The following is a 12,877-nucleotide window of genomic DNA, read 5'->3' on the forward strand; positions in this document are numbered from 1 at the left end:
GCGATCACTTCGTCAAGACAAGTATTTCTTTATAGAGAGGAATTTGGGGTCCATCACATGCATCACTTTCTCTCGTGCGGTATGTTTTATTTTAAACCGTGTAAGGTCAGACAGCACATGATTTGTTGGTTAAACTACCACTTGGCGTCACAGGTAGATGGTCAGAAAGGCTTTTGGCACATTGGCCTTCATCAGTCAAAGCATTGAGAATAGAAGTTGGGAGGACACGTTGCAGTTGTATAAGACATTTGTGGGCTGCATTGTACAGCATTGTGTTCAGTTTTGGGCACCGTGTTATAGGAATTGGATAGAATTGAATAGATTTTATTAGCCAAGTATGTACACATACAAGGAATTTGCCTTGGTGTTTTGCTCGCAAGTAACAACGCAACATACAGTAAACAATTAAGAATAAAACATTATAGAACGAGCTGCTGGAGGTGGTAGCGATCCCCGCACATTAACACTATCCTATACCTAGCAGTGACAATTTTTATATTTACTAAGCCAATTAACCTACAAACCTGTATGTGTTTGGAGTGTAAGAGGAAACCGAAGATCTCGGAGAAAACCCACGCAGGTGATGGGGAGAACGTACAAACTCTGTGCAGGCAGTACTCGTGGTCGGGATCGAATCAGGGTCTCCGGCGCTACATTCGCTGTAAGGCAGCAACTCTACCGCTGTGCCACCCGATAACATTATGATCAATGATGAGGGTGGCACGGTAGCGTAGCAGTAGAGTTGCTGCCTCACAGCGCCTGAGACCTGGGTTCGATCCTGACTACGGGTGCTGTCCGTACGGAGTTTGTACGTTCTCCAAAACACCGTGTGGGTTTGCTCCGGGTGCTCCGGTTTCCTCCCGCACTCTGAAGACGTGCAGGTTTGTCGGTTAATTGGCTTTGGTCTAGTGTGTACACACTTTCTAGCGTGTAGGATAGTGCCAGTGTACATACAGGGTGATCGCTGGTCGGCAAGGACCTGGTGGGCCGAAGGGCCTGTTTACGCGCTGTGTCTCTAATGTCTAAAAAAATGTCTTTAGATTACAACTGAACATTTGTCTGTACTTCTCTTTTTCAGGGCCTCATAACACCTGGGATGTCCCCTGGAGCATGTCCCCTGGCTCCACCACCGCCCCCTCCTGGTCCCCCACCGATACTGCTGTCAGAAACGGCGAAGGACGAGAGTCGTTCCCAGCTCTTCGCCCAGCTCAACCAAGGGGAAGGCATTACCAGGGGTGAGTAGTGCCTTTGCAGTGGGTCTTACCTTCCATGTCCTCAGGGTCATAAGGGATAGGAGTAGAATTAGGCCATTCGGCCCATCAAGTCTACTCCGCAATTCAATCATGGCCGATCTATCTCTTCCTCCTAACCCCGTTCTCCTGCCTTCTCCCCATAACCTCGGACACCCGTACTAATCAAGAATCATAGAAACATAGAAAATAGGTGCAGGAGTAGGCCATTCGGCCCTTCGAGCCAGCACTGCCATTCAATATGATCATGGCTGATCATCCAGCTCAGTAACCTGTACCTGCCTTCTCTCCATACCCCCTGATCCCTTTAGCCATAAGGGCCACATCTAACTCCCTCTTAAATATAGCCAATGAACTGGCCTCAACTACCTTCTGCGGCAGAGAATTCCACAGACTCACCACTCTCTGTGTGAAGAAATGTTTTCTCATCTCGGTCCTAAAAGACTTCCCCCTTATCCTTAAACTGTGACCCCATGTCCATCTGTCCATCTATCTCTGCCGTGAAAATATCCACTGTCTTGGCCTCCACAGCCTTCTGTGGCAAAGAATTCCACAGATTCATCACCCTCTAACAACAGAAATTTCTCCTCAAGTCCTTCCTAAAAGAACTTCCTTTAATTCTGAGGCTACGACCTCTGGCCCATGACTCTCCCACTAGTGGAAACATCCTCTCCACTTCCACTCTAACCAAGCCTTTCGCTATTCTGTACGTTTCAATGAAGTCCCCCCTCATTATTCTAAACTCCAGCAAGTACAGACCCAGTCATCGAGTCATAGAGTGATGTAGTGTGGAAACTGGCCCTTCGGCCCAACTCGCCCACACCGGCCAACTATGTCCCAGCTACACTAGTCCCAATTGCCTTCGCTTGGTTCATATCCCTCCAAACCTGTCCTATCCATGTACCTGTCTAACTGTTTCTTAAACGATGGGATAGTCCCAGCCTCAACTACCTCCTCTGGCAGCTTTTTCCATGCACGCACCACTCTTTGTGTGAAAATGTTACGGATTTCTATTAAATCTTTTCCCCTTCACCTTGAACCTATGTCCTTTGGTCCTCAATTCCCCTACTCTGGGCAAGAGACTGTGTGCATCTACCCGATCTATTCCTCTCATGATTTTGTATACCTCTGTAAGATCACCCCTCATCCTCCTGCGCTCCATGGAATAGAGACCCAACTCCTCAACCTCTTGCTCACACCCTCTAGTCCTGGCAACATCCTAGTAAATCTTTTTTTGAGTGCCAGCAAATGCTCATCATATAGTAAACAACTCATTCCTGGGATAATTCTTTGTAAACCTCCTTTGGTCCATATCCCTCAACACACATCCTTTCCATGTACCTGTCTAAATATTTGTTAAACGTTGCAATAGTCATTGCCTTAACTACCAGCTCATTCCATACACCCACCACCCTTTGTGTAAAAATATTATCCCTCAGGTTCTTATTAAATCTTCCCCCCCCCCCCCCTCACTTTAAACCTATGCCCTCTGGTAAGTGGGGGAATGTGATCAATAGGACTCTTAGTTTAATTTAGTTTAGGGATACAGTGTGGAAACAGACCCTTCGGCCCACCGAGCCCGCACGGACCAACGATCACCCGTACACCAGTTCTATGTTATCCCAGTTTTGCATCCTATGCACTCAGGCCAATGTACAGAAGCCATTTTACCTACAAACCTGCATGTCTTGGAGTGTACGAGGAAAATGGACCATCTGGAGAAAACCCACCAGAGGTCACGGGGAGAACTCCATGCAAACTCCGCGCAGACAGGACCCGTAGTCGGGATCGAACCCAGGTCTTTGGCGCTGTGAGGCAGCAACTTAGTTGAGTTTTGTTTAGAGATACAGCGCGGAAACAGGCCTTTCGGCCCACCGAGTCTGCACCTACCAGCGATCCCCGCACACTAACACTATCCTACACGCACTAGGGACAATTTTTACATTTACACCAAGCCAATTATCCTGCAAACATGTACGTCTTTGGAGTGTGGGACGAAACCGAAGATCTGGTGGCGCAGCGGTAGAGTTGCTGCCTTACAGCAAATCCAGCGCCAGAGACTCAGGTTCGATCCTGACTACGGGTGCCGTCTGTACGGAGTTTGTACGTTCTCCCCGTGACTTGCGTGGGTTTTCTCCGGGATCTTCGGTTTCCTCCCACACTCCAAAGACGTACAGGTATGTAGGTTAATTGACTGGGTAAATGTAAAAATTGTCCTTAGTGTGTGTAGGATAGTGTTAGTGTGCGGGGATCGCTGGGCGGCGCGGACTCGGTGGGTCGAAGGGCCTGTTTCCGCGCTGTATCTCTAAATCTAAAAATCTCGGAGAAAACCCATGGGGAGAACGTACAAACTCCGTACAGACAGCACCCGTAGTCTGGATTGAATTCTACCACTGCGCCACTGTGACAATAGACAATAGGTGCAGGAGTAGGCCATTCGACCCTTCAAGCCAGCTCCGCCATTCACTAAAGAGAGAGGCGTCCTTGTGAGAGCAATGTGTTGAATGCTCTTCTATGCTCTGAAACTGTGACTATTCGCCCTGCAGGACTCCGCCACGTCGCCGATGACCAGAAGACCCACAAGAACCCGAATCTCCGTTGGCAGAGCGGGCCCTTAAATTCACCGTCCAAGACTTGCGCGGAGAGTCCTACATCTCCCATGTCCCCTCCACAACAGCCACGGACACCTCTGCTGGAGTTGGAAGGAAAGAAATGGAGAGTGGTAAATATAACCAAATAAGAGGTCCGGCTTATAGACAATAGACAATAGGTGCAGGAGGAGGCCATTCGGCCCTTCGAGCCAGCATCGCCATTCAATGTGATCATGGCTGATCATTCTCAATCAGTACCCTGTTCCTGCCTTCTCCCCATACCCCCTGACCCTACCTCCAATACCATGTGCTCTAATTTTGCCCACTAATCTATGTGGAACCATATAACCATATAACATATAACCATATAACAATTACAGCACGGAAACAGGCCCGTTCGGCCCTACCAGTCCACGCCGACCACTTTCTCTGACCTAGTCTCATCTACCTGCTCTCAGACCATAACCCTCCAATCCCCTCCCATCCATATACCTATCCAATTTACTCTTAAATAATAAAATCGAGCCTGCCTCCACCACTTCCACCGGAAGCTCATTCCACACAGCCACCACCCTCTGAGTAAAGAAGTTACCCCTCATGTTACCCCTAAACTTTTGTCCCTTAATTCTGAAGTTATGTCCCCTTGTTGGAATCTTCCCCACTCTCAAAGGGAAAAGCCGACCCACGTCAACTCTGTCCGTCCCTCTTAGAATTTAAAAACCTCTATCAAGTCCCCCCTCAACCTTCTACGCTCCAAAGAATAAAGACCCAACCTGTTCAACCTCTCTCTGTAGCTTAAGTGCTGAAACCCAGGCAACATTCTAGTAAATCTCCTCTGTACCCTCTCCATTTTGTCGACATCCTTCCTATAATTTGGCGACCAGAACTGCACACCATACTCCAGATTCGGCCTCACCAATGCCCTGTACAATTTCAACATTACATCCCAACTTCTATATTCGATGCTCTGATTTATAAAGGCAAGCATACCAAACGCCTTCTTCACCACCCTATCCACATGAGATTCCACCTTCAGGGAACAATGCACAGTTATTCCCAGATCCCTCTGTTCCACTGCATTCCTCAATTCCCTACCATTTACCCTGTACGTCCTATTTTGATTTGTCCTACCAAAATGCAGCACCTCACACTTATCAGCATTAAACTCCATCTGCCATCTTTCAGCCCACCCTTCCAAAAGGCCCAAGTCTCGCTGTAGACTTTGAAAATCTACTTCATTATTAACTACACCACCTCTCTTAGTATCATCTGCATACTTACTAATCCAATTTGCCACACCATCATCCAGATCATTAATGTAAATGACAAACAACAGTGGACACAACACAGATCCTTGGGGTACTCCACTAGACACTGGCCTCCAACCTGACATACAGTTGTCAACCATTACCCTCTGGTATCTCCCATTCAGCCATTGTTGAATCCATCTTGCAACCTCACTATTAATACCCAACGATTTAACCTTCTTAATCAACCTTCCATGTGGAACCTTGTCAAATGCCTTACTGAAGTCCATATAGACAACATCCACAGCCTTGCCCTTATCAATTTCCCTGGTAACCTCTTCAAAAAATTCAAGAAGATTAGTCAAACATGACCTTCCAGTCACAAATCCATGTTGACTGTTTCTAATCAGGCCTTGTTTATCCATGTGATTATATATATATTGTCCCTAAGTATCTTTTCAGAACCTTGTCGAAGGCTTTCTGAAAGTCAAGGTACACCACATCCACTGGCTCTCCCCTGTCAATTTTCCTAGTTACCTCCTCAAAGAATTCCAGAAGATTAGTCAAGCATGATTTCCCCTTCGTAAATCCATGCAACAATCAACAAAAGACTTTTGGCACAGGGCGGTGAATCTGTGGAATTCTTTGCTACAGAAGGCTGTGGAGGCAAAGTCAATGGATATACTTACGGAATCACAAAATGCTGGAGTAACTCTGCAGGTCAGGCAGCATCTAGGAGAGAGGGAATGGGTGATGTTTCGGGTCGAGACCCTTCTTCAGACTGATGTCAGGAGGGCGGGACAAAGAAAGGATATAGGTGGAGACAGGAAGAGAATGGGAGAACTGGGAAAGAGGAGGGGGGGGAGAGGGAAAAAAGAGAGAGACAGAGGAACTATCTAAAGTTGGAGAAGTCAATGTTCATACCGCTGGGCTGCAAGCTGCCCAAGCGAAATATGAGGTGTTGTAACTCCAATTTCCGGTGGGCCTCACTATGGCACTGGAGGAGGCCCATGACAGAAAGGTCAGACTGGGAGTGGGAAGGGGAGTTGAAGTGCTCAGCCACCGGGAGATCAGGTTGGTTAAGGCGGACTGAGCGAAGGTGTTGAATGAAATGATCGCCGAGCCTGCGTTTGGTCTCACCGATGTAGAGATAACACCTTCGCTCAGTCCGATCTCCTGGAGGCTGAGCACTTCAACTCCCCCTCCTACACAAATAGAAAAATGTAAACTGAATATGATTGGAATGACCTAGGAATGGACTGGGCGGTCACGGTGGCGCAGCGGTAGAGTTGCTGCTTGCAGCGCCGGAGGCCCTGGATCGATCCCGACCACGGGTGCTGTCCGTACGGAGTTTGTACGTTCTCCCCATGACCTGCGTGGGTTTTCTCCGAGATCTGCGGTTTCCTCCCACACTCCAAAGACGTACAGGTTTGTAGGTTAGTTGGCTTGGTGTATGTGTAAAAAAAATCTCCCTAGTGTGTGTAGGAGTAGTGTTAGTGTGCGGGGATCGCTGGTCGGTGCGGACTCGGTGGGCCGAAGGGCCTGTTTCCGCGCTGTATGTCTAAAAGTGAAACTTAATCCCGCCGACCCCCTTCCCCAGTCTCCACCGTCGTCATTTAGAGCCCTGGCTTCTGACCACATCCCCGACTCACAACAGCACAAGGGAGCCCTTCGTCACCCACCGCACAGCCCGGTGACTCGGCCGTTGTTGCGGCTCACGTCGTAGCTTCTGGGGACGGAGTGTTCCTTGGGTCACGGAAAATCAGTGTTCAGCCTGTATCAGCAACTAAAAATCTTTAGCCAGAGGGTGGTGAATCTGTGGAATTCTTTGCCACAGAAGGCCGCAGAGGCCAAGTCAGTGGATATTTTTATGGCAGAGATAGATAGAGTTTTGATCAGACACAGAAAGCTGGAGTAACTCAGCGGGACAGGCAGCATCTCTGGAGAGAAGGAATGGGTGACGTTTCGGGACAAGACCCTTCTTCAGACTTGAAACGTCACCCATTCCTTCTTTCCAGAGATGCTGCCTGTCCCGCTGAGTTACTCCAGTTTTCTGTGTCTATCTTTGGTTTAAACCAGCATCTGCAGTTCCTTCCTACAGATTTTTTGATTAGTGCAGGCGTCAGAGGTTATGGGGAGAAGGCAGGAGAATGGGGTCAGGAGGGGGAGATAGATCCTCCGTGATTGAATGGTGGAGTAGACTTGATGGGCCGAATGGCCTAATTCTACTCCTATCACCTTATGACTTATGACCTACTGACACAAATGACGAGGGTGTTCACTGTGAACAAAGCCACATTTTTAGGTTGATTGTGTCAGATTCTTGTAATAATGGTGTAACGAATATTGAGTGGATACTGAGAAGGCAGCAGAGTGTCTTTCCTTCTGAGGATATGAGCCTTTACCACAGTTCCAGTTCAGTTTAGTTTATTGTCATGTGTACTGAGGTACAGTGAAAAGCTTTTGTTGCGTGCTGGCGGAAAGACAATGCAGGATTACAATCGAGACATTCACAGTGTACAAGATACATGATAAGTATCTGTACACTGTGAATGCAAAATGAATGATCATGGACCAGTAACCTTTCATCAAGTAACTTTGAATTTCCTCCTTCAACCATCTCATATTGAAATTAATTAGTTATACATTTCTTAGAGATGTTAAAATAATGAGAAGGGTAGTGAACGGAAACGTATGGATGTTGGATTTAAGTAACTGTTTTCAAGCATTAGATTGGGATATTACACTTAAAACACTTAAGACTTTGCACCTCTAAGCTTAAACACACACACACACACACACCTTTATAAAAAAGTAATATTTTAAAACATGGAAGGCTTTTAAGTTTATAAGTTCTAGGAGCAGAATTGGGCCATTCGGCCCATCAAGTCTACTCCGCCATTCAATCATGGCTGATCTATCTTTCCCTCTCAACCCCATTTTCCTTCCTTCTCCCCATAACCCCTGACTCCCTTACTGATCAATAACTCTTACTTAACCTTTATTTTTAACTTTTAGTGAATTGGAGTTCCTAAAATTCCCTTTGCACATTACAACGCTTTCCACGCATTATACAACAGTGACATCTACTGTTAGATGGTAATCCCTGTAACGTGGTCTGGCATCTTTAGTTTAGTTTAGAGATACAGGGCGGCACGGTGGCGTAGCGGTAGAGTTGCTGCCTTACAGCGAATGCAGCGCCGGAGACTCAGGTTCGATCCGGACTACGGGCGCCGTCTGTACGGAGTTTGTACGTTCTCCCCGTGACCTGCGTGGGTTTTCTCCGAGATCTTCGGTTTCCTCCCACACTCCAAAGACGTACAGGTATGTAGGTTAATTGGCTTGGCAAATGTAAAAATTGTCCTTAGTGGGTGTAGGATAGTGTTAATGTGCGGGGACCGCTGGCGGCGCGGACCCGGTGGGCCGAAGGGCCTGTTTCTGCGCTGAATCTCTAAATCTAAAATCTACAGTGTGGAAACACACCCTTTGGGCTACCGAGTTTGCGCCGACCAATGATTCCCGTACACTAATTCTATCCTACACACTAGGGACTATTTACAATTAACCTACAAACCTGCACGTCTTTGGAATATCTTTTGTTCATACATTTCAAGAGTTTGCTGTGGGGAGGAGGAGTGACTGGAGTGAGACTGGTCCTTGATTATGAATGAATGAATAAGTTTATTGGCCAAGTATGTGCATATGCAAGGAATGTATATACAAGATTATGCTGGTGGCCTTGCCGAGGCAGCGTGAAGTGTACGTGTAGTCAATGGAAAGGAAGTTGGTTTGCGTGATGGTCTGGGCTGCGACATGGTGGCGCAGGGGTAGAGCTGCTGCCTTACAGCGCCAGAGACCCAGGTTCGATCCTGACCACGGGTGCTGTCTTTACGGAGTTTGTACCTTCTCCCCGTGACCTGCGTGGGTTTTCTCCGGGAGCTCCTGTTTCCTGACACACTCCAAAGACGTACAGATTTGTAGGCTAATTGGCTTGGTAAAATTGTAAATTGTCCCAAGTGTGTGTAGGGAAGTGTTTGTGTACGGGGTGATCGCTAGTCGGCACGGACTCAGTGGGTCGAAGGACCTATTTTCATACTGTATCTCTAAACCAAACTAAACTAAGAGGGAGTGACCGGGGTGAGACTCGTCCTTGATTATACTGGTGGCCTTGCTGAGGCAGAGTGAAGTGTAGATGGAGTCAATGGAAAGGAGGTTGATTTGTGTGATGGTCTGGACTGCCTCCACAACTGTCTGCTGTTCACCTGTTGTTCTGCCAGTTCTGGTCCTAAATGGAGGGATCCAAATTGACATTCAATTTAGTCACCAGGTGTTTAGGAAAGGCCATTTAAAACCGAGATGCAAAGAAACGTTTTCACCCAGAAAGTTGTGAATTTGTGGAATTCTCTGCCACAGAAGGCAGTGGAGGCCAATTCACTGGATGAATTTAATAGAGAGTTAGATAGAGCTCTCACGGCTAGCGGAATCAGGGGGTATGGGGAGAAGGCAGGCACGGGTTACTGATTGTAGATGATCAGTCATGATCACAGTGAATGGCGGTACTGCCTCGAAGGGCCAAATGGTCTCCTCCTGCACCAATTTTCTATGTTGATGTCAGAGAGTTGTGAATCTGTGGAATTTTTCAGTCAGAGAGTTGTGAATCTGTGGAATTCTCTGCCTCAGAGGGCAGTGGAGGCCAATTCTCTGATTACATTCAAGAGAGAGCTAGATAGAGCTCTTAAGGATAGCGGAGTCAGGGGGTATGGGGAGAAAGCAGGAACGGGGTACTGATTGAGAATGATCAGCCATGATCACATTGAATGGCGGTGCTGGCTCGAAGGGCCGAATGGCCTACTCCTGCACCTATTGTCTATTGTCTAAGTGGGGGGTGTGAAGGGAGGAGGGGTGATGTTTAAACTTCCCAGTAATTGCTCTTTTTAATTTTTTTTAAGGAATATCAAGAGAATGAAACAAGCCTCATCATTTCTGAGGCAGAACTAAAACACGTTGCCTACGTCTATAAGTGCAACAACTCTGTGCTTAAAATTCAAGGCAAAATCAATTCCATTACCATTGGTAAGTGATTAGTAAATATTTTAAAGATCTGGGAGCTTAACAAAGGAGCACAGGATGGCACAGCGGTAGAGTTGCTGCCGTACAAGCGCTTACAGCGCCAGAGATCCGGGTTCGATCCTGGCCATGGGTGCTGTCTGTACGGAGTTTGTACGTTCTCCCCGTGACCTGCGTGGGTTTTCTCTGAGATATTCGGTTTCCTCCCACACTCCAAGGACGTACAGGTTTGTAGGTTAATTGGCTTGATATAAATGTAAAAATTGTCCTTGGTGTGTATAGGATAGTGTTAATGCGCAGGGATCGCTGGTCGGCCCGAACTCGGTGGGCCGAAGGGCTGGTTTGCGCGGTATATCTCTAAACTAAACTAAACTAAAGCCTGCACATCATTCCTGTTCTTTTGCGTCACAGAAGTTGGTCCCTTCAACTAATTCTTTCCATTTCAGATTCCTGCAAAAAGCTTGGCCTTGTATTTGAAAATGTGGTGGGAATCGTCGAAATCATCAATTCACGGAATGTGGAAGTTCAGGTAAAGAGTGATTTATCTTAATAGAAGTAAATATAAATAAGCTCAATTGTAGAACATTTTGCAAATCTGTCTCTGCTTTGTAAAAATTTGGTAGGTAGAAAATGTATGATAACAAATACACATTAGTGGTGGCACGCACGGTGGCACGGCGGTAGAGTTGTTGCCTTACAGCGTCGGAGACCCGGGTTCAATCCCGACCACGGGTGCTGTCTGTGCAGAGTTTGCACGTTCTCCTCGTGACCGCGTGGGTTTTCTCCAAGATCCTCGGTTTCCTCCCACACTCCAAAGACGCACGGGTTTGCAGGTTAATTGGCTTGGTGTAAAGAAATTGTCCCGTGTGTATAGGATAGTGTTGGTGTGGGGGGGATCGCTGGTCGGTGCGGACTCGGTGGGCCAAAGGGCCTGTTTCTGCACTGTATTTTTAAACTAAACTAAGATAAGGGTTAAATTAGCTCGATTGTAGAATTTTTTGCAAATCTGTCTGTTTTGTAAAAATTTGGCAGATAGAAAATGCATGATAGAAAATATACATTAGTGAAGATATTATTTCAATTACAGTTTTATATTGAGGCATTTATTAAAACATTATTGAGTATTAAATGAACATAATATACCCGGTTTATCTGGTGAAAGGCTTGGATAGAGTGGATGTGGAGAGGATTTTTCCACTAGGGGGAGAGTCTAGGACCAGAGGTCATTGCCTCAGAATTAAAGGACGTAGCTTTAGGAAGGAGATGAGGAGGAATTTCTTTCGTCAGAGGGTGGTGAATCTGTGGAAAACATTGCCGCAGATGGCTGTGGAGGTCAAGTCAGTGGACATTTTTAAGGTGAAGATTGATAGATTCTTGATTAACATAGAAACATAGAAAATAGGTGCAGGAGTAGGCCATTCGGCCCTTCGAGCCTGCACCGTCATTCAATATGATCATGGCTGATCATGCAAAATCAGTGCCCCATTCCTGCTTTCTCCCCATACTCCTTGATTCCGTTAGCCCTAAGACAATAGACAATAGACAATAGACAATAGGTGCAGGAGTAGGCCATTCAGCCCTTCGAGCCAGCACCGCCATTCAATGCGATCATGGCTGATCACTATCAATCAGTACCCCGTTCCTGCCTTCTCCCCATACCCCCTCACTCCGCTATCCTTAAGAGCTCTATCCAGCTCTCTCTTGAAAGCATCCAACGAACTGGCCTCCACTGCCTTCTGAGGCAGAGAATTCCACACCTTCACCACCCTCTGACTGAAAAAGTTCTTCCTCATCTCCGTTCTAAATGGCCTACCCCTTATTCTCAAACTGTGGCCCCTTGTTCTGGACTCCCCCAACATTGGGAACATGTTATCTGCCTCTAATGTGTCCAATCCCCTAATTATCTTATATGTTTCAATAAGATCCCCCCTCATCCTTCTAAATTCCAGTGTATACAAGCCCAATCGCTCCAGCCTTTCAACATACGACAGTCCCGCCATTCCGGGAATTAATCTAGTGAACCTACGCTGCACGCCCTCCATAGCAAGAATATCCTTCCTCAAATTTGGAGACCAAAACTGCACACAGTACTCCAGGTGTGGTCTCACCAGGGCCCGGTACAACTGTAGAAAGACCTCTTTGCTCCTATACTCAACTCCTCTTGTTACGAAGGCCAACATTCCATTGGCTTTCTTCACTGCCTGCTGAACCTGCATGCTTCCTTTCATTGACTGATGCACTAGGACACCCAGATCTCGTTGAACTCCCCCTCCTCCTAACTTGACACCATTCAGATAATAATCTGCCTTTCTATTCTTACTTCCAAAGTGAATAACCTCACACTTATCTACATTAAACTGCATCTGCTCTCTCTTGAAAACATCCAGTGAATTGGCCTCCACTGCCATCTATGGCAGAGAATTCCACAGATTCACAACTCTCTGGGTGAAAAAGTTTTTCCTCATCTCAGTCCTAAATGGCCTCCCATTGTTCTTAAACTGTGACCACTGGTTCTGTCAAGGCCAAGTCAATGGATACTTTAAAAGTGGAGATTGACTGTTAATTTTTATAACTCCAGGGACTACATTTTGTCTTCTCTGTATTAACTGTATTAACTTTATTTATGTGCTGTAACTGTAATTCTTTTTTTTGCACAATCCGCAGGCATTGCCACTTTCATTTCACTGCACATCGTGTATGTGTATGTGACAAATAAACTTGA

General features: G+C 46.6%; 1 protein-coding gene across 2 annotated transcripts in view; it reads left to right on the forward strand.

The window, feature by feature from the left end:
• The window catches only part of cap2 (cyclase associated actin cytoskeleton regulatory protein 2), a 142,547-nt gene that overhangs the window by 112,852 nt on the left and 16,818 nt on the right, over positions 1 to 12,877 (forward strand). For both annotated transcript variants that reach the window (XM_078414714.1, XM_078414724.1), the window contains 4 exons: positions 1,079 to 1,235; positions 3,797 to 3,972; positions 10,038 to 10,161; positions 10,602 to 10,684. In XM_078414714.1, coding sequence (XP_078270840.1) covers positions 1,079 to 1,235; positions 3,797 to 3,972; positions 10,038 to 10,161; positions 10,602 to 10,684 — 540 coding nt within the window. The remainder of the gene's footprint in view (positions 1 to 1,078; positions 1,236 to 3,796; positions 3,973 to 10,037; positions 10,162 to 10,601; positions 10,685 to 12,877) is intronic.

The sequence above is a fragment of the Rhinoraja longicauda genome, chromosome 2 (assembly GCF_053455715.1).
Source record: "Rhinoraja longicauda isolate Sanriku21f chromosome 2, sRhiLon1.1, whole genome shotgun sequence".
Classification (NCBI taxonomy): Eukaryota; Metazoa; Chordata; class Chondrichthyes; order Rajiformes; family Arhynchobatidae; genus Rhinoraja; species Rhinoraja longicauda.